The sequence below is a fragment of the Chrysoperla carnea genome, chromosome 2 (genome assembly GCF_905475395.1).
Source record: "Chrysoperla carnea chromosome 2, inChrCarn1.1, whole genome shotgun sequence".
Taxonomy (NCBI): Eukaryota; Metazoa; Arthropoda; class Insecta; order Neuroptera; family Chrysopidae; genus Chrysoperla; species Chrysoperla carnea.
Window position 1 is genome coordinate 91,484,530 of NC_058338.1, and position 25,534 is coordinate 91,510,063.

Here is a 25,534-nt window from a genome sequence, read left to right on the forward strand (position 1 = left end):
TGGGGAGACCAATAGATTCAACACTACTCGCCAAAACTTTTATGAGAGCACTTACCATCGTCACTACTTCTCGTTTGAATCCATCTTTATCGGTGATTTTGTGTGATTTGATAATAACTTCAGTATCACGTCGAGTTCGCCTTCTTTGTGGTTGGTATTGTTGATAGTTTGAATACATCGAACCCATTCGTAAATTCAAAGGTGCTTCTTGGGCACCTGGATGCGAGGTTAAGTTTAATGGATTTATTTGATCACCAGTTAAGTAACATTCTCCACCGCCGCCATTTGTTGCTGAAATAAATTTCAAAAGTTAGTTAATAGCGGTTAAAAAAAGGCGGCAGATTTATATAATCGAGACTATTGAAGGTCAATTCAAACTTTACCTTCAACAATTGGTGGTTTTTCTAAATACAACAACCATTTTCCTTGTGGTTTATTGTTTGCAACTTGATACGGCCAAAAAACTTCCACAGTTAATTGAGCCACTTTCCAAGGACCATTATTTACAACTTGATACAAATGCGTGACATTTGATCCAACATCGTCTCCATATTTCATTGCGGATTCACCCTTAATTTCACCTCCATAAATAATATTCGTTCGAGTTGCAGACCTTAAATGATAAAAACGAAACATTCAAATAAATATAAAAATGTATTAAAAAATATAATTTTCGTTACCCTTTAATTGAGACCTCAGCGTTCTTCAAAATCGAAACAAAAATTTCTGTTGGATCTTTTTTGATATCCTCAACAGATGTAGAATTCGCAAATACAATAAATTTAAATTCATTTAGCGCATCATTAATTGGTTTTGGATCAAATCGAAGTGTTACAGTTGCATCATGATCGGATTTAAATGGATTTCCTAATCCACAAACAACCATGGAATCATTGTGTGGATTACACAAGACTTGTTTTTCCTAAAAATTTGGGAAATAATAATTTATTGAAAAGTTATAAACATATTTAATGAAATTTTGTATGAATTACGAAGGGGAATTAGGGCCAAAAACACAATAAAAATATATCTCATTTGATGGTTCGATTATTCTTCAAGATATCTGAGCTTTTCGTACATGATTTTAGGCGATATCTCAAAAACTATCCTTATCACCAAATGAACCTGATTTATATATTAATGGGATAAAATTATCCTATGTTCCAAGTTTCATACAATTCTAAAAACAAATTTCTTTTGTGTATTTCTCGAGTTTTTAAAAAGGGGTACACTTTAAGAAAATTGCAAAAAATAGAAGAATTTTATTTTGCCTTCGATTTGGATAAAAATCATTTGTTAGAGTAATTTTTACCCAAAAAATTAAAACTTGGATCCACTTGATGATTGGATGGTTAATCGCTGAGATGTGGACATGGAATCTTTAAATATAAAAATCCTTTATCACGATGTTCGTTTAAGCCAGTGATTCCCAAAGTGGTCCATATGGACATCCAGTAGTTCACGATGACCGACAAAGGGTCAATGTGAGCGAAAAAAAGAATTAGGGGCTGTGAGATGTAAACAGAGGTCCACGATAATTCGTTTAAGTACTTAATTTTAGGGTTTTCTTTTTTTGAGAACAGGTTGAATTAACTTCTAAGTTCTACACTTTTTCAATGGATGGCGGTGGTAACAGGTTGGCTGATAAGTCCCCGGTCTGACACATAGATGGCGTCGCTAGTATTAAATGCATATTATTTTTATATAGTACCAACCTTCAAATGATTCGTGTCAAAATTTGACGTCTGTAAGTCAATTAGTTTGTGAGATAGAGCGTCTTTTGTGAAGCAACTTTTGTTATTGTGAAAAAAATGGAAAAAATGGAATTTCGTGTTTTGATAAAATACTGTTTTCTGAAGGGAAAAAATACAGAGTCCGGAAACTCATTATCAAGCCAAGTTTTTGCTTCCACTGTATTTTTTCCCTTCAGAAAACAGTATTTTATCAAAACACGAAATTCCATTTTTTCCATTTTTTTCACAATAACAAAAGTTGCTTCACAAAAGACGCTCTATCTCACAAACTAATTGACTTACAGACGTCAAATTTTGACACGAATCATTTGAAGGTTGGTACTATATAAAAATAATATGCATTTAATACTAGCGACGCCATTTATATGTCAGACCGGGGACTTATCAGCCAACCTATTAGTTATATAAATTCCCTCAAACAATCTTATTTTTATTTTGAGTAAGTATTTAAGAGATAGCGCTGTGTTTCAATTTCTTTTTTTAGAGCAAGTGTTGAGTTAGTTACTAGAGTTATACAATTTCCCTCAAACAATCTTATTTTTTTTAAGTAAGTATTTAATAGATGGCGCTGTATTTAAATTTCAAATATTTTTTGATACTTCAATTTAGTCCATGTGCCTCACATAAATGCAATATAAACAACGCATGGCCGGGTCAGCTAGAATATATTTACCTCTGCTGAACTGGCAATGTAAGTTAAACTTTTCGGGTGTGAAATAAATAATTGTGCTTCATACGCAGGTTCCGCTTTATTCGCAATCTTAACAATCAATTTTACTTCTTTTTCCAAACCCAACGTTAAAATATATTTATCACCCAATCCTGAAACATAAACGTAGTACTTAAATTTAGAAAAATGTCCCATTATTTTAATATATTAATAAATTTCCAAAAAAACTTACTCGTCAAATTAACGGCTGCGTCAATATTAATATCACTTTCACAAATATCATTCGCTCCACAATCTTTTTGGAAGGTTGCATTAAAGATTTTTTCAGCTTCTTGTTGATTTAAAATTGGATAATTATCAATTATTGGTAAAGTTTTTGTGGAATATTTTGGAACTTGTTGTTGTAACGTGTAATTCAAACGAAACTAAAAAAAGAACGCAAAGTTTATAAAAAAATTTCACGGTATTCTCAGATGGGTACACAAAAATCGATGAATGAAATGGCTCTAAGATTCACCAAAACGTGTCCTTTCCTTACCTTGATCGGTGAAAGAATATCTCGTGTATTTTCTTTCAGATAAACGGTATGTTGATCACAGTAAAATTTCGTAATATTAACTATTTCAATTTTCCGATGAATAATATGAGGTTTATTTGGATCACGACCAAACCATACACGAGAAAATTTTCGATTACCCGCAAATGTTTCAGCTTCAATTGTATAATTTAATATTTGTAAATCAGATTGTGTTTTTGCGTCTAACGACATTATTTGACAACATGCATGGAATGAAAAACTGAAACAAAGAAAGTAGAAAAATTATTAAAAACTATATTCTAACGGGTTTTGATAATCAACTCGGAAAATTTTGGGAGAGGGTTAATTTTTTTTTAAATTGGCTTTTTCGTTGTAAAAAACAGAGAAAAGGAGTTTTCCGGTTTCGGAACGATCCGCGCGACCTTCTGCACGCTGATTTGAGCCAATTTATCTCTATATTGTTTTCTTTCTTGACGTTTTCTTGAATATCTCTGCTTCTCTTGATCGGATTGAGGCAAATAAAAATAATAATTGTTTGTTATGAATTTCTGCATCGACCTAGCCTGCTACCTAAACATAGCAAAATAACCTCAAAGACCTAAGAAAACCGCAGTAGTCTCATATTTTAAACTTTCTCTGATAACTTTTCGAAAAATGAAGGAATTGAGTTGAAACCTCTTGAGTTGAAATAACCTCAATTTTGAGAAAATCGAATTTTTCTGAATAATTTCAACAGCTCGTAGGTACAGTTTTTTATGTACCTATGTTTAAAACCTAATTATGAACCCAAACATTATAAAAGAAAAATGCAAAAAACTTGAAAAAATCCAGATTTGCATCATTACAAGATACAACATTTGGTACAACTATCCTCCTCCTCATTTCCTCTCCTTCCAAAACATTGCGAATTGATTATCAAAATCCGGTAGATTTACTTTGTTTTTTTCAAGTATCGTTCAACGAAATCTATCATAGTCTATTTTCTTTTTGGATAAGTGAAATATTTACCAAGTATAGTTCGAATTTGGATCGGCAAGACAACCAGTTTTGCTAGCATCAATATTCACCAAATTTTCTGGTTGTTTAATTTTAGTTTGAATATCAATTATTGGCCTTGCTCTAAACAAGACAACAGCATCCTTTTCATAAGCACCAACCAGCAAATCAGGATAACCATTATTATCCATATCAATTCCCCCGCTCAAACTGTAGCCTAACGTTTTAATTGGTCCAAAAACTTTTCCTCTAATTTTAAATAATGGTAATTCATCTGCAGCTATTCTCTATAAAATATAAAATGATAAAAATTTCGAACGTTTAGGGTTTGAGATATTAAGAATTGGAACTTACCTGTGATGGTTCCTTTAATAATCCATTTTTGGAACCCAAATAAATATAAATAACTCCACTACCTTCATACGGTGCACCAATTGCTATATCCTCATATCCATCTTTATTCAAATCACCCAACGAAGTTATTGCAAATCCAAATCTTGAATCTGGTTTACCAGTCAAAATTAAGGGTGGTTCACATGTTAAATTACATTTTTCATTGCTATTTTTATAAACATATACAGCGCCTCCTTCATGTTTACCAAAATGAAATGGTGCAGCCACAATTAAATCTTGTAATCTACAGAAAAAGCGTAAAAAGATATAGAAATTTAAATTCTATAAAAGAGGTTTTTGCCAAGAAAGTATTTACCCATCACCGTTGATATCAGCGGCTGCCATTTCATAGCCAAAATGTGAAGCTAGTTGATCTCCATTCAGTATGAGACCCACTTTTAATTCAGAATCAGATCCGTGTTTTGAAAAAATAATTACTTGTCCAGTATTATTTGATCTAGGTCCACCTGCCGCGTATGCTGTTTTGTTCATAAAGAAATTCCCAGCTGCTACTGACATTCCTGGAATTATAGAACGAATATTTTTATTCATATGACAATTTTTAATGTTTAACGGTAAAAAAATGTTTCAAATTAACTAAATTGATAAAATTCTATTCATTCAAGCTAATAGGCCGAAATTTTGATGTGTATAAGAATGTCGAAATAAAAATTTGGAAATTTGATCTGGCAAAATATTCGCCAGAGGAGAAAAGTCCTCCATTTCAATTAAAAAAAATCATCTCTCAGTTTTATGTTATGATCATTTTTTTAGTTTTGTAGCGTATAGTGGGGGCAGCAGGGGCGGTACTTTTAGGAAGCGACAAAATCGACAATAACTAATAATAATATCGCAGAAATTGGAACCATTCAGTGACAAAATCGGGGAATATCCTTTCTTTAATGAATGTATATTAAGACAGGAACTTGTAGGGATTCCTCGTATTTTATTTTGTACTTGGACTTTCATTGGGAAGTTGGACTGGGGACTTTCATTGCTACCAGACTAGCTAAGCAATGAAAATAAAATAATTAATGCGGACTCACTTGAATTGTTAAAATTTATTGTGAAATTCCAGCTTGAAGAGACTATAATGCTGCGAATAATTCTCATAAATGTCATAAACAATACTAGAAGATTTTCAAATTTAATCTTTTAAATTGAAATACCTAAATAAGGGGGCGGCGAATTTTTCTTCTTCCCTGGGTGGTCAGGTTTTTTCTGGAGACTCATGCTACGCCACTGCATTTCTTTTGTGTTTTTTCACAATCGTTCATTGTATTGAAAAGTTGGGAGTCATGTTAATATAAACTATCTTTAACACGACTTCATACAATGGGGAAAATAAAAATTTTCTTTATCTAGTTTTATGAATAGAAAGATTCTTTTAGCGAATGAAGCAAGGGAATTGATTCTATTTTTATATTCCTTATTCAGAAAGCTTTCGTTGTATAGGTCTTTTAAAAGCTGCCTCTGGCGCTTTTGTTAGATATAAGCTACTGAAGGTCTTAAATATAGTCTATTTTTAACTTTGTCTTGATTTAAGGGAAAATGCCCAGTGGGCATAATCTATAAATAGGTCCGTTTTTTAGTCTTCGTTAATTATTTTGGTTCCCCCTCTTTCTTTTAGTCTTCGTGTATCAATTTCGTGCCCCTTGTCGAGCCCTTTTATATAAATTTGTCTTTTTCCTCTTTTTATTTTTTAGTCTTCGTAAATGCACTTGGGGTCCCCTTGTGGTGCCCTATTTCGGGGACCGAGCGGGCAACTGCTAATTTGCCACCCCTTAAATCCGGATCAAATTTATCCCTTATTGCCTTTCTGGTTTAAACAGATTTATGGAGGTAGTTTTCGAATCCACTACTGAAAATATTTTCCCAAAAGCTTAACGCTAGATCCCCTTTAATTCTATTCGAGAATTAGTTACTTACCCAAATAACTGTAATTATCAATATAACTACAATTCATATCGATTGGACCATGATAAACAGTTTTATCTCGATCCAAATAATCACCACCCATATCTGTAACAAATATTGTACCACGCCAAGTACGTGGCCCAGGTGCTCCCAATATCACAGTACCATCCTTTAACAACGCACCACTTGTACCCGCTTGACAATAACCAAAATCTTCATGTGCCCGTGCTCTTGTACGCCCATTACACGGTTCCAAATTTGAGTCCAATGTTAAATCATTATTTAACGAATAACACATTCCATTACCCCAATAATTGACCATGTAACGATGAGCACAAACCAACACAATATCACCTTGACTTCGGACCACAACACCTAACCATTGTCCATTTTTGATTTCCGATGGTAATGGTGGATCGAATTTTGGATCATTTAAATCATCACCTAAAGTCATATTGAATATTGATTTAGAAAATATTCGAAATTTGTTTTGGGAAGAATTATTTGATTTTAAAGGCCTTAAAATAATCACAACTGAAATATTTAATTTTTTGATTAAGAAAAAAATGATAAAAAAGAACAAACTTTGAAAACGCTAAAACGAAAACTTATATTTAAATTTATATACCCATACTATTAGGAAAATATATTTATCTTTGAATAAGTGACTACAAATTTGGGAGGAAATACTTAGACTTCAGGAATATATATATATATTATAGCAGTTAACCACCCGCTTCGCTAGGTAACTTGAATTCTAATAACATACAAATACTTCAATCAATTCTGTTAAATAATGTTTATGAAAAATTTGAAGAAGATTTGACCAAGGAATCACGTTGTCCCATACAAACTTTACCCCCGTTTTTCACCCCCTTAGGGATATAATTTCGGAATGGATGCCTACGTCATACAAAGAACATACCTTCCAAGTTTCAGGTCTCTACGATCAGCGGTTTAGTCTGTGCATTGATCCGTCAGTCACTCAGGACAAAGCATTTAATATGTATAGACATATACAGAGTGATCCATTCTAATTTAATATCGATATTAGCTCGTTTTGTAATTAACCAATCAAAAAATAACTTAAAGAAAAGTTACAGAGTTTGATGAGGGACATCATGTTCTGACATTAGATTGTAACAAAATCGACATAGCCACACTATACAATACATACAAAACGAACCACGTAAATGTATATTCTCGCCAATAGATGTCAGGAAAAATCATATTTTGCAGTTTATGTTTCAATTTTTCCAAAAAATACGGATAAAACGGTGTTTTCTAAAAATGAGATCCTAGCTAGATCGATTTTTCGCTCCAAAAACCCCCCTGCATACTAAATTTCATGAAAATTGTTTAAGCTGTTTCCGAGATCTCAAATATATATATAAAGTCGGTTAAGTAATAAAGACAACGATAAAGGTTCAGTTGTGTATTTTCTCAATTTCAAGGATAAAATATTTAAATAAAATAATTTTATTGGGTATATAAATTAATAAATTAATTAATGATAAATTTGCGATGAAAAAAATTGTTTAATTTCGAACGATTCAAAAACGAACACACTGAAAAAAATGAATTTTATTTAAAATTAAATTAATGTTTTTTTCAAAACAAAAACAAAACAAAATGTATTATAGTGTGATTATGTAATTGTTATGTAAAAATATTTATGTTCTGATTATATAATAATGTGAATTTTAGTGGAAAATATACATATTTTCATTTTATATAAAGAATGAATTCATTGGTCAAAATATTTCATATTTGCGAGTGGAGACTTATGAATCATTCTATATATAAAATGGAGTATAGTGTATTGTTTTGTGGTTATTAATAACGTATCACAATGTTTGTAAAATTAGTTTGATAAGAGTATAACATTTTGAGATTTAAGGTGTGTGTTTTTTTTAGTGAAGATGAAAAAAGTTTTATTGTTAGAAAGAATCACTAAAATCAGTTTATTGGCATTATTTACAATCTAGGAACTACCATGCAAAGCTAAGCAATCTAATTTATTTACAAGGGTTTTAGAACCAAAACCATATTATACATGACACGAGTTAAGGATTCTTAATTGGATCTAATCACAGATCTGCATAATAATTGGATAGCTGATGCTTACGGGAAAATTTTAAAAATATAGTACAGTTAAAGATGTTACATATAAAGGAAAATGAAAAAAACCGCTCGCATTTTGCTAAAACCTCATGGAATGTGTTTCTCAGGTGTCAAATATCATTTGTAATGCATGAGTTAGTGGCGCAAATGTTTCTATTTGTTAATAAACAATAAATTGTTAATTCAATGTTAAAATTCACTTACAAAATTAATAGATAGGCAACTTGAATTACGTATACGCTATATATGTATAATAGTATTCAATTATTTGACAAACACTTAACATTTACGTCATACAAGTTGCATAATTACTAATTTTTTAAGTGAATTTTAACATTGATTGTTTCATTGAAATAAAAAATTATTATTTTTACCGTTCCACTGAATTAACAATTTATTGTTTATTAACAAATAAAAACATTTGCTCCGCTAACTCATGTGTTACTATATATATTTGACACCTGAGAAACCCATTCCATGAGGTTTTAGCAAAATGCGAGCGGTTTCTTTCATTGTATTTTTTTGTAACATCTTTTACTGTACTAATATAAAACTAGGGTGACTAAAAGTCAGTGTAACGCAATATTGTTTGAAATATTTTTCGTAATCATCTTTGTTTACCCGTAAGCGTGCATATTAGGCTAGAACGTACGTTTCCATTTTCTCCAAAACTATACAAGATAGAAGATAGAAGAATATTAGAATAGTAATAATAATGGGTTTTATCTCTGTTTATCAGATATATCTGCCTATTAATTTTTATCTTCTTGAAAACGATGCATTTTAAATAGATTTTTAATGCATATATTATAGATTTAATATCTACTTCGCCTACAGTATTGGCAATTAGAAAATTGATTTTCAAATACCGTTAAAATCTGATTAATTATTGATAAGCATACATATTAATTGATTTAAAAAACAAACCCACCAAAACAAATTTTTCGATATGCAATCAATAAAAAAAAAAAAAAACTTTCACCATTCCTTTAAAATAATTATTGATTTGAATATAAAATTGTATTACAGGTTGTATTTTTTAAAAGTGTATATATACATAACAAGTGAAATTTATAGAATTAAAAAAACACCCGGCAAATATTTCGGGTACGGAACCTTAAACTCGCATTTGAAACATATCTAAGAACACTCTCCATTAAATTGCCTTTTTCCTTAAAGACTTTTCCAAGATCATCGACAATTTTTAGTTTTTTTGGGTACGGAACCTTAAATTGGCACTTGAAACATAGCTAAGAACACTTTACATTAAATTATCTTTCAAAAAAATCAAAATCGGTTCATCCGTTTGGACACTACGATGCCACAGACAGACAGACAGTCACAAACACATAAGTTTAAATACACTCTTACATATCTCTAGAGTGATTTCTTGAACCGTTTCCCTTATTATTTGTTCAAAATGATCTACATTTCTAAACAACCACGAACATTCCTATCGAACTTTCTCTATTTGTGACACCCTGTACATTCGAAGTCAGTGGTGAATAGCTGAATGTAAATATTTTCGAAAGCAGAAATTTTTTATAAGATTTAACTTTTTTAAAGAAACCTTACAGTAAACAAGTTTTCTATATGTAGCCAACTTATGTAGACACCCTGTATAGGTTGGTTTAGAAGATTTTTACACAGTAACACAATAAATGGCAAGAGTGATGGTTCAGAATGCCAAAAATTATTGAAAACTTTAAATACAATTATTTTCATCACAATTATTTTCAAAAGCATATACCAAGTCTTAAAAAATACAACCTGTATGCATAATATTGATAAATCTTTTTCTAAATTTTTTTTATATATATTTAAATTCAAATAAATAACTGTAAATTATTACAATTTAAGAAATAATTATACGCATAAAGTATAATTTACTTGAATTATCATGTCAGATAAAATATAGGTAGATATTTAATTAAGCTGGTTTATTGTAACGAATTATATAAATATATGCAATGCTAGCTAGCTAGGCTAGCGTTTAATGATACTTTAAAAGAACATAAAATTTTGTTTATAATCGGGCGCATAAAAAAACATAAACAACAGTTTATAGGTAATACGTTATATACGTTGTATGTACACGTAATAGAAGAAATTTAAAATATTGTAGAAATAATAATATTTGCGCGTGGGTTAACTTGTTTTTATGTAAAGATTTAATATGTTGAAAATAGTTGTAGCTTGGAAATGTTGTAAATTTAAGAGAATTATTATCTCGCTAAGTAGATTTTTATCTGAAATCTGAGACAATGAACGATAGATCAGCAATCAGCGATTTTAAAGAAGTATGTTTTCGTTTCAGTATTTCTGAGTGTCAATGTTTATTTTCTCTGTATCTGTAGGACGGTAATATTGAATTTTTACATATAAAGAGTGTTTGATTGCAGAACTCTAGACTTCTTAAATAAGCTTATCAAGACGAACAAAAAAGGTTTTTACCAGATTTTGATCTGATGCGTACTTTCCGAGATAATTGACCATATTAATTCAAATAATCATAAATTTATCCAATGACAGAGGCACTTACATGCAGATGGTACACCTTGTTAAGAAAATCATTTACAATATTTTGGATGTTGGCAGAAACTCTATTACTCCAATTTTTTTATCCCCCGCACAAAAACAGTCAATTTTTTGACGAAGTAAAGTTCATTTTCTAGAGTCAAAATTACTCTAGAAAATGATTTTTATCCAAATCGTAGGCCATATTTTTTTAAGATTTTTTGCAATTTAACTGGATAAATTAAGTTAAATTTAAGTTAACTGAATATATAAGTATTTTGACTTAATTTACAAAAATTGGGCTCATTTAACGATTGGATGAGTAATTATTGAGATAATGTCTAAAATTCCATTCAAAAAGGCTTTTATTCGGTTCGATTCTGAAGATAGCTCGAAAAATATCAATCTAATCAAAGAATGAGCAAAATTTTTTTTTTTTTATGTAAATCTGGTTGGTCGATTGAATTGCAAAGTTATGGCGTACAGACTGAAAAAAATGAGTACGATTTTAGTAATTTCCAAAACTACTTATCCAATCGACCGTTTGGGGGAAAATTACTCTAGAAAATGGTATTTATCACAATCGAGAGAAAAAATGTTCACGATTTTTTGAAAAATTGTAAGTGGATACAAATAATTTTACAGAATTACATATTGTGGCTAGGGACTGCTTCCTTCTTTTTTTCTCTCTAACAGAAAGTGTTTTAAATGAACATAATTATCTAGCTGGTTATCTATACCGCTTATCAGACTATAATTTGACCAGCAAAATTAACACATGTCAGTTTTTGCTTTCTACTGCGATAAAAACCTAACACATGTTGGGAAAAAAGCAATCAGCGAATAAAATGAATTCTGAACTTAATGGCTATAATTGCACTGTAAAAGAAATTTCGATGTTTGGATCTCTCCAAATAATTCATATACCCTACGGCTCTCTGCTTACGTGAAATTGGTATATTACTTATTTTTAACCGACTTCAAACCAAAACGAAAGAGGTTCTCAATTCGACTGTAATGTTTGTTACCTCAGAACTTTTGACTGGGTGAACCGATTTTGATGATTCTTTATCTATTTAAAAGCTTGTGCTTCCCGTGTGGTCCCATTTCCCATTTGGTCGAGTTCTGATAATGGTATCCATGTGAAAACCATATAAGTCTTAAATTTGCATTAAGTATGTGCGCGACAAATGGACGAATAACTCAATATCACCCCAGCCGATTTCGAGGATTCTTTTTTAGTGACAAATTAGTTAGTGTAATTCAGATTCACTAAAAATCATAAAATAAAAAAAGTTTTACGAAAAAAAAATTCCAGTTACATTTTCAAAAACCATTTATAATAAAAAAAAATTTTTAACAAAAAAAAAAAAAAAAAAAAAACAATTCAAAAACTAATATTCATTAAAAAGTAAAAAATAACGAAAATATAATGTTGTTACAATTATTGTTATTTTTGGAGTCGGTGTCAGCCAAGTTAATGTTGCAAACTGTTCTGTCACAGTTGATTCCTTGGATGACACCGACTCCAAAAATAACAATAATTTTAACTACATTATATTTTCGTTATTTTTTACTTTTAAGTGCATATTAATTTGTTTTTGAATTGTTTTTTTTTTGAAGTCGGTTTTTTTTTTGTTAAAAAGTTTTTTTATTATTAATGGTTTGAAAATGTAACTGGCATTTCAGAAAATGATTTCAAAGAAATGTTGAAATTTTTGATGAAATAATTCATTCTCGTTGACACTCCTAGGGATTGAAATTTATGTTCTGGATTTTACAGTTTTGGATAGTAAAGGGATAGGGAATTTGGATAATACAAGTCTTAAAATATCTAAAAAGCTATTATAAAAAAGTATTGCATGCACCAAGCGTTATAAACAAGCAGAATTCGTGTTAAGATTAGAAGGTTGTTAACAAAATGAAATCAGGTAAATAAATGCAATGCAGGGATTAAGACCACCACTTACGCTTAAACTGGGTCCCCTCTTCACACCACAGGCGACACCGAAAATAAAAATAATTATTTAATAATTAATCTAGCAAATTTACAAGTTTTTTATTTTTTTTTTTTGGTTTTTAATTAGATAAATTTGTCAACAAAAAAAATACACCTGAAAGGGAAACTATTTAATGAGAAATTATGGATTTTTTGGATTTGTAATTTTGTTTGGATAATATTTTTTTTTTTGGTCTAAATAAGAGATAAGAAGAAGCAGTTCTTGAAGCCAATGCGAGTCAAAACCGAATAAATTTTTATATTTATATATGCAACAATTTGTATTAAGTCCCGTGTTTATTCCCTTTTTACGCCTGGGAAAAAATTGAAGAATATTCACATATTCACCCGCGTGTGAGTTAATGTTTCGCCACAAAAATTTATCTCTTAAAATCTAAGTTGAAATTAAATAAACCCGCAGACCCGTGTTAACTCAACCCCATTAAAGTCATGACCAACACGTGGATCAGTGAATGAACGCAAACATAGGATTATCGCAAGAGCCAAAAAACACGCATACCCGTGTTAACAAACCTCATTTAAGGCATGACCAACTCGCGGAACAGTGCGTGAACGCAGTCGTATTGTTAACGTGAGCTGTTGCGTCAGTCAAAACCACTTTTGTCCGCAAATTTACAGTTTGTCTCTATTAACTAATGACTTTCAAGCAAAACTACTATTGACCAATCTGTACATTCAAAAGTACTTTTACGTCAGAATTGATCTATCTGGTGCTCAGGATAAACATTATTCCCGTCCTCTCCTGAAGTTGTCGGGAAATTCGTTATATTATCGGTCCAAACCCGTTACTCGAGGATCGCTAAACACGAATATCGCGACAGAATTGGGCACCGGGCATCCAAGGTACTCTGGGCACCAGGTACTTCGGAGATTAATTCTGTTGCGAGTTTCGTGATAATGATCCCAAAAACCCCCGAGTAACGAATTTGGACTCCTTACATAACGAATTGCCCGAAAACTTCAGGAGACGACGAGGATATCGTTTACCCTGGGACCTCGTAAACAAATTCTAACGAATTCTAACGATATTCGTGTTCAACGACCCGAAAAGCTCCCGTATAACAAGTTTGGAATCATTTGCATCACTATTAACCGAATTGTGAATTTAGTATATTTACGGTTAATTTAAAATGCATATTATTTATGCAAATTGCATATTTTTAATTTCTTATAAATCAATTTAGATCACAAAATTTCCTGACGCTCTAACGAATCGAATGCCAAAAACCGTATTCAAATCCGAAACACTGTTTAAACTTCATTGCTTCGTTTCTGCGACTATATTAAAAGTAGTCTTAATCGGCTAACAGTTTTGACTGTGACATATACAAGATATTTAAATAGTTTTAACCATGAATATGCCGGCTTCGAATCTCCTTCAATTTATTGTTTTAACAAATTTTCTTATTTATAATTTGTAATTTAATATTTTTTTTTTTTTGCTTATTTTCAAAAATAATTTTTAATATTTAAAACACCACATGCATTTTTTTTTAAAAATAAATCTTTATCCGTTAAAATGGATGATATTTAGTTCTGCAATAATTTTTTAGCTGATTATTGATTAATAAATAATACCTTTGTCTTAAATAAGCAAAAAAAAAAATCGATTGTAAAATTTGATGAGAATGAAAAAAATTATTTCAATTATAATAATTCTTGAATTTGTTCTTTCATATAAAAAAATACTATCCATTTATAGTTTTTCTAAAACAAAATAAAAGCAAAACAAAACTTATACAAAAAATAATTTAATCTCTAAATTGTATTTTTAAATTTTAGAGATTTCTATACAAAAAATAAACAATTAAAAAACGTATTGTTTTTCGTATACTACGTCCAAAAAATTTTTTACTAAAATATTTTACGTCTAATTTTCTAAATATTTAGAGTTTTTAATGATGACACAAAATTACAATAGAAATGATACAACAGGAAATTATTTTTTACTAATTTTTATATGTATAATATACAGTGTGAGACTTAAAAAAGTGGAAAAAACTTAAATTAAAATAAGTCTTGACAAATAAAGGGCTAAAATTAACGCAAGATTTGAATGGTGGCAATTTACTTTGTAAAGTATTGAAAAAGAAGAAACAAAGACAGCATGACAACTGGTAATTTAGAGTATTTTAAAACGGAGGGCTCGACAAAAAAGAACGTGTTTTCACTGTTCGACAAGATTTTAAAAATTGTAAAAAGTGAGAGAATTAGACTGGCGTTTATGATAAAAAGTCTGCGCCCACTCACGCCTTGAGGAAGAAAATTCTAATCTGTATCACCACTATTCTACTACATTTATGCAAAAAATGGTCAATCAGATTGTATATTGCATAAAAAAAACAGTTATGATAGTCAGTCAGTTAAATGTTAGAACAGAGCTGGTCAGTCAGCCCTAATGTATGTATAATAAATAAATAAGATTCAGTTATGATTGCCGTGGTATTTAAATGAAAAACAATTTTCAGCTTCAGTAAATTCATTTAAATACGACATCAATCATAACTGAGTCTTATTTATTTATTGTACATACATTAGGCTGACGGACCAGCCCTATTCTAACATTTAACTGACTGACTGTCAAAACTGTTATTTATATGCAATATACAATCTGTAATTTTCAGCTTTTGGAAATTCATTTAAATACTACGGAAATCATAACCGTTTCGATAACAAATATCTGATCCCTATTCTATCGTTTGCTTGACTGACCGCAGTGTAAAGACACAACTACTATAAACAATCCTTAAACGATCAGCTCTGGTAAATTTAAAGAATTTTTTTTGGCCTGGCTCTTAATCCATAACCCTAAACTGCAAGCTCTATCCAAATTATTTCTTGCGTTAATATTGAGACATCCATTATTAAATTATCAAAAGATACTAATGTGAACTTATTTGAGAGAAGTTCCCATTTAGGTATTTGAAATAAATCGCTAATTTGGTGATTGATTCGTAAACTGTCACAATTAGCGACAAGCAATAACACATTTCTCAGGATAATAATTTCAAATAGCTAATACATACTGATGATTACTGCATTGTAGTCGAAATACGTCTTTAAAATTAACTTAGAGATTTGACTAAATTTATTTTACAGATCAATATTAATTTTATTTCTTTGACAATGATCGATTCAGAAAAGAGCTCAGTTTCCAATGCTTCCACTTTAGAATATAAAATGTTTGGTAATACGTTTCTTTCCCCAACCTTTTAAAGTCTCACCATGTATTAAAATAAAATATGATTAAATATTTTTAAGTTGCTAAAAATGTTGTATATTTAAAGCCATTTACAAATAGTATATAATTAGAGATAATAGAATTAAAAAAAAAATAGTAGCTGGAATTATAAATTAATAGATATATTAAACTATATTATATATTATAAATATATAATTATTAATTAATTAATGTGAGATTATAATGAATTATTTATTTTTAATAATTAATTTCTTAAAGTCTGCTGGTTTAGTTTTAAATTTTTAAGATTTTCAATTAATTTTTTTTTTTTTTTTTGTTACCAAAATTTGTTCACCCATATAGATTTTATTTTATAGAAGCATATAATTTAATATTATTGCGGAAGATGGTAATTAAAATTTTTTTTTATTTGAAAATTGTGTGAATTTTTTAACACGACTTAAATAATTTTTAACACGACTCTATAAATTTGTATATTCATTATTTTTAGAGGTGTTAAACTCGTGTATGCTTCCATGTTGGGAAAATAATAAACCAAAACGAAATATAATTACATTAGGGTCAGCGGTAATGGTTTTTTGATATTCATTTCTGAACACATGAAAATTTGAGAGGCTGTTGTTAAGGTCATTTATTAAAAATTTTCGGGTTTTTCGGGGATTGGGGTTAGACGAAAAAAAGTGTTCGGTACCGATCGAAAATTTTTCTATAATAGGTATATAATCTTGAAAAATTAATAGCATCCTCAAGGAGGGTGTATATTTATAGATAGGGAGTTCGCTTCTTATGCACAAGGTTGGTAGTAATTAAAAATACATAAATTATAACAATTGGAACATAGTTCCTACTGGGGGTCCCACGACCCCTTTCAAATTTTTTTATACTAGGTGTGAATAAAATTACACCTTTAAAATTGCAATTTTTATGCCACGGATTTCTTGTTCCTTTGAAAGTTGGACAAAACAATTTTTGGAGTTTTTATTCAATACCTGTTTAAGGTCGTCTTTAACATAATACACTTTTTGAAAAGTTGTCCTTAAACATGTTGAGGAGTAAATTAAGAAGTTAATTAAATTTTTCAAAGATTGTCTGAAAATTATTATGTTTTACGGATAATAAGATACCGGAAATTAACATTAATTCTTCAGTAAACATAATAATTTTTTTTTTAATTTTATATTAAATCTTCAAAAATTATTATTATTATTATTATAATAATAATTATTATTATTATAAAAATTATTGTTAATTAACGGTAACTTACTTTCTGAAAAAATTGCATAATTTTCAGACAATCTTTTTAAAAATCTAATGGCGGCGTGATAACGTATTTAAGGTAGTACTATCGGTAATAGACTTTGCATTCAGAATTTAATGAAACTTGGCTTAGTTGTCCATTATTATATCATAATTAACCAGTTAAATTTTTAAAGGCCTTCAGAGAACTGAAAATCTGAACGTCCAGTTTTGTGAAATAAAATAAAATCTGTGATTTCCCATAAGGATCAATGTTAAAATATCTTTAAAATATCTTTTTTTTTTAGTTTTCTGAAGGCCCCTAAAAATTTTACTGGTTAATGGACAACTATGCCAAGTTTCATTAAATTCTGAATGCAAAGTCTATTACCGATAGCACTACTTTAAGGTATTTCAATACCAAACAAGTGAAAACAAACAATTGACTGAGTTAATTGTTGAAATACCATGTATAGACAATGTTGATTACTCTGTCACAACACGTATACATACATGTCACACATATATAACTGATATAATACTACAATTTGCGCATAATATGCGCTCTCACGGGTAAACAGTGATGTTTACGAAAAAATGTTTGAAACAAAAGTTGTTTTTTTTTTTAAAGTAACATCTTTTACATTTAAACTTTTTTTCTATCTCTAACGGTTTACAAGAACACCTATTTATGAACACCTATACCAAAATTTTGTCCATAGCATCAATATTTTTAAGCGTTAAAAACTTGGGACTAAACTTAATATACCATGTATATTTCATATACATGGTATAAAAAATGAAAATGATGAATTTGAAATTTTATATATTAGTCGAATAAAGGAATACATAAAATAGCAATATTTCTGATTTTAAATAATATACAAAAAGAATCATTTTGAAAAAAAATTATCAAAATCGGAGTTGTTATTTTGGACTCCCAAGTAAAAACATTCATTGATGCGACTATATCAATTAATCATCCTTTTATACGTCTTTTGTGAAAAATTCATATTGATTCTCTGAACGATTTATGAGAAATTAACTATCAAAGTCAGTTTTTTCACCAAAAAAGGGCACATTTCTCATAAACCGTACAGAAAATCGATATGAATTTTTCACAAAAGTCCTATACAAGAGTGTTTAAGGAAGTTCCCTCGCCAGTAATAGAAAAAAATAAATTAGTAGATAAGGATCCGAATTTTTAGTATGTTGTAGTTAACGATACATATTATTAAATAAAAAAAAAATTTGGGTATCTTATCGATCAATTAAGAGAGTAATTAATTAATTAAAAATACACTAAATAACATAGAATGATATGAGGATGGTATGTTATTTAGTGTATTTTTTAATTAATAAAAACTCTCTTAATTGATCGATAAGATACCCAAATTTTTTTTTTGATTTAATAATATGTATCGTTAACTACAACATACTAAAAATTCGGATCCTTATCTACTAATTTATTTTTTTCTATTACTGGTGAGGGAACATCCTTAATTGATAAATAAAATTTAAAATTTTTATCATTTTTATTTCAATTAAATATTGTATTACATACTCATTCATTGACACACAAAATTTCAGTGTTTTGGTAACTCTTTCGTTTTGGTATCGAAACGCCTTAAGGACAATTTCTCCAAATTTTAAGTTAATGGTGTTTTTTTTTTTTAAGCACAATTTAGACAACAGCCTCTTACATTTCCAGCCGTTCTGAAATGACCTGTATAATAATACACCTAGCTCTATGCCTATTATGAATTTACATTTTAATTGAAAATCTTATAAGTATTAAAACTACTGTAAAGTTTATACTAATTGCAGGATTAAAAAAATAGAAGTTATTTGAAAGAAATTATTAATTAATTGTTTCAGTGGCTGTTTTTTTTTGTTGTTGTGTCAACTTGTTTATGATTTTTATATTATATATATTAGTTAGTCATGTTTTAATTGTCATTTCGTTGTAATGAGTAAGTTATAAGTAAATGGTACTTAAAGTATATTGTAATGTGTATGATTGATTTGTAATTTAAGTAATTTGAATTTTGATTTAGATATTGTTTATTTATTTTACTGTATTTTCAAAATAATTCTAAACTTATCTATTTTTGAATCATAAATATTTATTTTGATATTTATCAAAAGTTCATCGATCGTTTTCAGCAACTTTTAAAAGTAGTACGGTCGTCACGTGATTAGTCCACTAATCAACTAGGCAATGTGTATGAAGTAAATGCAATAAAATGGTCTAACTAAAAAAATCGTCAACTAGACAATTTGTATGACGTAAATGTAATAAAATGCTCTAAAAATATCGTAAAAGCGTCAAAAATCAAAGTTTTTTTTGCATAAACAGAATCTGTGATAATCTTTCTTCATGATGAAAATTTTTTTGAAGCTCAATCACCGATTTATTTTTGTACAAGTTCTTCCATAAGGTACTGTATTAAAAATCACAATTTAAAATGAAATAACGCAAGGGGCCCTAAAAGGCTGTGTTTATTGTGATCAAGGAACTTTGAGAACTATCATTTACCGCAAAAAAAAAAGAATATTCACCGTACTTGCTTAAACAGCCGGAATACGTTAAGAGAAATATTCTATCTTAATTTTTCGAGTTAAAGTTGATTAAAATTGTATAGAAGGCGATTCATTCAAGGAGAAACGACATTTGTGTAGAAACCACAAATAAATGTTCGTAGAAAGACAAGCCTAGTTTTTTGTAAATAGCTTGAATCTGCCGTAAAACAACAGCAAACGCGTTACGCAATTTTCTATAAGAAACATGTCATAAACAGATCGTAAATAAATGTAATATTAATATAAATGTTTGAAGCGCTGTTAACATTAAATTTTGCTACAAATAGATATGTTTAATGTACTTGCGCTTCCACCATCAATTACCAGAAAAATTCCGATAAACTTGACTACTCCAGTAAAAGGGTTTAAGTCACTTAATTATTTCTTATAGCTCCAATTGACATGAAAATTTAACGGTAAATAGATAAAACTTCAAGAAACAAAAGTTATATGGTGAGGAGAGCTCCATTTAACCAGGGGGTGGAAAAATATATGTTGAAAATGACATTGGGAATCGATAGAGTAATGATAATAATAAGTACATTTTTCGAGTTTTTGGCAATTGAAATTCAGAGTATTTAAAAGTATATCATACACTTTTTAAAGCACTATAAAAACCTTGAAAATGAAAAAAGATTTCAAATCATTTGCACGAAAATTAACGGAGTTATAATGAAGAGAAAGTTTCTCGTATCAGTTTTTATGTTTTATTCAGCACAAAAACTGATGAATTTACCACGGGAATTAAAATTAATGCTTGCCGCTTTCCAATTTACTTGATTTAGGTATTGAAAACATGCCTAAAAATTTCGAACAGTTTCGGATATATAGTTTTCGAAATATTGCAATTTAAATGCAAAAAATGTCTTTATCGTTAAGTAACAAGCAAACAAGTTTTCTCATTATTTACATTATCTCCCAATTTTCTGATTTAACACTAGCTTTCTGGAACTTTGTGGTGGCAAGTTTATTTAGAGTACAATGGCGTAATGTAATTATTTTCAGAATACAGTAAAAAAATAAACAATTTCAATTGATTCGATTCTTTTATAAAAAGAACGTTATTTGATGTTTACTGAAAATTTCAATTAAAAATTATTAATTTTTGTAATAAAATATTTATATTATATGATTTTTTTTTTATAATAAAAACTCACTTTTACGTCCATCTGTTATCACTTGCATACAATCGAAAGGATTTGCTGTTATTGGACATTTATATAAAGCACCTGATTGACTTGTATTTGGTTGTAAATTGTTACCCAATGGAGCACCAGCTAATAATCTGTAAAAAAAAATAAATATTTAATATTTTGTAATAATTATTCAGAAATGATTCTTACATGTCTACACGTTTAAAGACACCTGTCTATAAGAACTTTTTATAGACGGACGTAAAAATTCTTAAGCATCCGAATATCCTTATTAGCAGGTACTAATCATAAATGTTAAAACATTGAAAAATGATCAAAATTAAGATTAAGGTTTCTATTTTATTCATGTATTTTTTATATATTTTTAATTCATTGTTTACACCGTTATAACAAAGTAAAAAATATAAATACTTCTTAAAAATGCTGTAATTAAGTGTACAAAAATATTTAAAATACATTTTTAATTTTGAGATATTTAAACGCAGCTTTTTGGCGCTCTTTGTTGATGACGTATAAGTACGTGATCTGTCAATTGGTGACAGTTCAATGTATAATTTACACTTTAAAAAAATGAATTTACAACACAGAATTTACACTTGTTATTTTATTAACTTTTCTAATAAAAAGTCGTAGAATAATATAATTTAATGAAATACCATATAAAATGTAAGTAATTAATATCATACAGTATGTCAACAAATTTGACAAGCCCGTACAATGATATCACGTTCGTATAAAAACTTGAATTTCCGTTTTAAAAATATTTAAATGCCCTGAATTTGTACTTTTATTAATTAATTTTAAGTAATTAAAAAGTAATTAATTTTTAAAATAATGGTTTAGTTGAAATGTCCAATCATTAAAGTTACGGAAGAAGTCTTAAATTTAAATTAAGTGTAAAAAGTTTTTTTTTTAGTATGTATTAATTGTTTTGGACTAGTTTTTAAGTCAGTTTTTTTTTTTTGTAAAAAGTTTTTTTTTAAGTTAACAAGTACATAATCACTATTTTTTTACCTTTTAACCTTCGTTAACCCACTACTTGCCAATTAACCCTTGTCCCCGCGACCCTTAATTATGCAGTGCTTGTATGCTTGTATAATGATTTATTTTTATAGATCCTCTATTCTTATTTTCGATATCGAATCCACAATTGTTATTTTCACTACCACAGATTCTTGTCGATCCCAAGGGGTCATATACTCCACTTTCGGAATGACTGGTTTAATAGCTAATTAGCTAATGAGTAAGTCACTACTTTAAAATACGAGACACGTCTCAAATCAACGCACGGTGGAAAATGTTTTTTGCGTAAAATGATACGAATTATTTTGCATAATAATTTTTTAGAAGAAGGACAACATCCGTCAAATGTTCTTGTTAAAAGGTCACTATCGTCTTCCTTATATGATTTACTATATATAGGATTGGCTTAATAATAGAATCAAGTCTGGAACGATTAAAACGGAAATATTTTAAATATTTATGTTTGTATTTAATTTAAAAAAATGAGGATGATTTCAAATTAAATTGTTTTGTATTATATTATGTGAATGTTTTACAAAATTTACGATTCTCAGAAGCATTTTAAATTAATAATATGGATACAGAAGAATTACTTATTTAATTTAAACCCTACGGTTGTTATAGAATGACCATTTCTTACTAATAATAATAATAATAATAATTAGCCACTGGACCCACTAAGTGGGTATGGGCCTCTCCTCCATTTTTAAGGAAAAGTAATTTTAAATTTTTTATGTTTTTAGATTGCTGGCAAGATTTTTATGGCATTTTTCCACGCATGTCTGTCCCTTGCAAATCTGGTCCACTCGTTACCAGCATAGCGTTTAAATTCGTCCATCCATCTTATATTCTGCCTTCCTTGCCTTCTTTTGCAGTAATTAGGTGTCCAATATATTAGTTTTTTAGTCCATCGGTCATCTTGCGTTCTTAGAATGTGACCGGCCCAAGACCACTTGAGTTTTTTTGCCATGAAGACCGCATCTTTAAGATCTGTTTTACGACGGATACTGTTGTTTGTTATTTTATCGCGTAGTCGTATATTTAGTATTGCTCTTTCCATTTTTCTTTGACACACTCCTATTGCTGTGTTTGTTGTGTCTTTCCTAGACCAAGTTTGACATCCGTAGAGCATTACCGGTAAGATGCATGTATCCATGACTTTCTGCTTAATTGTCCAATGAAAGTTTCCTTTTAAAATTTCTTTTAAGGACCAGAATTTCTTCCAAGCTGTAATACATCTTCTTTGCACCTCTTTTGTTTCCTTGTTGACGAAACTAACTAGCTGTCCTAAGTAAATGTAATCTTCGGTGTATTTCAATTCATACCCTTCAATTGATATTTTTCTGTGTGTATCGTTGGTAATGATTGCAGTTTTATTATAATTGATGGATAGTCCCGCTTTTTTAATCTCTGTAGCTAGTTCCATTAACATAGTCTCCAGCTTTTCAGCTGATTCAGCAAAGATTACTACATCATCTGCAAACCTGAGATTGGATAGATACTCTCCATTTATATTTAATCCATAACTATCCCATTCCATATGTCTGAATATAGTTTCTAGGATGCAGTTGAAAATATCAGCGGACAGGGGATCACCCTGTCTCACAGCTCTATTTTGCTCAAAAGTTGGTCCTGATATTTCTGTTTCTACATACATCTTATTATTGGTGTACATTTCTTTGATCAGATTTATATATTTGAAGTGTAATCCGCTGTTATTTAACGCATATATCATATATTTATGAAATACAGAGTCAAATGCTTTATTGAAGTCTATAAAGGCCATATATATTGTTCTTTGGTACTCTGTTGTTTTTTCAATAATTTGATTTATAGTTAAGATGTTGTCCAATGTTGAAAAATTTTTTCTGAATCCAACTTGGTTTGGAGATTGGTATTCATTTAGTATTGGAGAAATTCGTATTTGTATAACCTTGCTAAAGACTCTGTAAACAGCTGATGCGAGGCTAATTGGCCTATAATTACAAATATTATTTTTTTCATCTTTTTTATGAATTAGTGTAATTTTTGTCAACCGCCATTCTTCAGGAATTTTACCAGTTATTAATATTTTATTAAATAGAATTTTCAGCGGCTCACATAACACATCTTTGGCAAACTTTAAATGTTCATTTGTAATTCCATCTGGCCCTGCTGCTCTTTCTAATTTTAAATTTTCCAATACAAATTCTATCTCATCATTTAAAATTGGGGGTATTTCTTCATCAGTAATATTAAGATCAAACTTTGTTTCTAGTATTTCTGACTCCCTTTCATGGCTGTATAGATTTTTATAGAATTCTGTGGCTTCTTACTAATAATTGGAACTGAGTTCGAGACATGATGATATATATTAAAAAGTGGAGTCACAACTTCTCTTTTGATTAAAAAATTACACAAACATACAGAATGTACAAAAAGCAATAGAATTATGTAAACAGTTTAATATTCCATAAAGTAGTTTTTTTGAGACAATATTGTCAAAAATTATTATCATAAAAATGAAAAATTTATTTTTGGTAAAAACACTGACTTAGATAGTTAACTTCTCCTAAAACGTTTAGAGAATTGATATGAATTTTTCACAAAAGACGTACAAAAGGCAGTGGAGTAGCAAGCTTAACTTGCGCCTAGTGCACAATACCTTTTAAGCACCCTCTCCCATTAAAAAACCATATAATATTATATGTAAAATATACTCGCAAATTAATACATAAATAAAGTCATAGACTCAAGCTAGGCTTTAAATATGAGACATAAAATGTAGTTGGAAAAAACAAGACTAGATTTTGAAATGTATATGATCATCTAGAATTAGAAAAGATACTTATTATTTATCTCTAGCCAATTCTCTGAGCATTTTGCGGCGTCTTGTTACACATATTGTTGCATCAATATCCCATTTTTCATAAAGAGACTTTGCTTTTTCTATTGCCGCTTCACAAAACTTGTCTCGAATTTCGACTAGTTCAGTCGCTAATGATTCAAGATCATATCTAACATATTATTTTATCAGACAAATCAAGAAAGGAGATAATTTATGTAGCCACACAGCGTAGATGCCATAAGAAAGTGCTGACAGATACAGGTCGAATCAGTCCTGTCAGTAGAAAAGACTGAATATTATGAATAATATTACAGTTTGATTTAGACTGTTAGTGTTCCTTTAATCTTTTTTATTTACGAATTAACATTTATTATATTACACAGGCACTAAATTTAAAATATATTTTCCAGAAATCAATTATAATAAAAATTATTCAGAAATTTTTTGTTTTGCGGACTATTTGGCGCCCTTATGAGTAACGCCCGGAGCATGATACACTCCTTTGCCTCCCTCGCTACGCCATTGATAAAAGGATGATTAATTGGTAAATAAAATGTACAATCTTTGGTATCATTTTCAG

At 29.4% G+C, this 25,534-nt stretch overlaps 1 protein-coding gene across 2 annotated transcripts in view; it reads right to left on the bottom strand.

Annotated features, from left to right (window-relative positions):
- The window catches only part of LOC123291876 (integrin alpha-PS1), a 197,583-nt gene that overhangs the window by 2,031 nt on the left and 170,018 nt on the right, over nt 1-25,534 (bottom strand). Inside the window, exons 2-13 of one of the 2 annotated variants that reach the window (XM_044872310.1) lie at nt 21,108-21,235; nt 12,880-12,897; nt 6,281-6,712; nt 4,668-4,872; nt 4,313-4,595; nt 3,971-4,245; nt 2,963-3,221; nt 2,657-2,849; nt 2,428-2,576; nt 681-922; nt 384-613; nt 56-291 (exon numbers count right to left, since the gene is read on the bottom strand). In XM_044872310.1, the coding sequence (XP_044728245.1) occupies nt 56-291; nt 384-613; nt 681-922; nt 2,428-2,576; nt 2,657-2,849; nt 2,963-3,221; nt 3,971-4,245; nt 4,313-4,595; nt 4,668-4,872; nt 6,281-6,712; nt 12,880-12,897; nt 21,108-21,235 (2,650 nt within the window). The remainder of the gene's footprint in view (nt 1-55; nt 292-383; nt 614-680; nt 923-2,427; nt 2,577-2,656; nt 2,850-2,962; nt 3,222-3,970; nt 4,246-4,312; nt 4,596-4,667; nt 4,873-6,280; nt 6,713-12,879; nt 12,898-21,107; nt 21,236-25,534) is intronic. The other variant, XM_044872312.1, reaches the window with a different exon arrangement.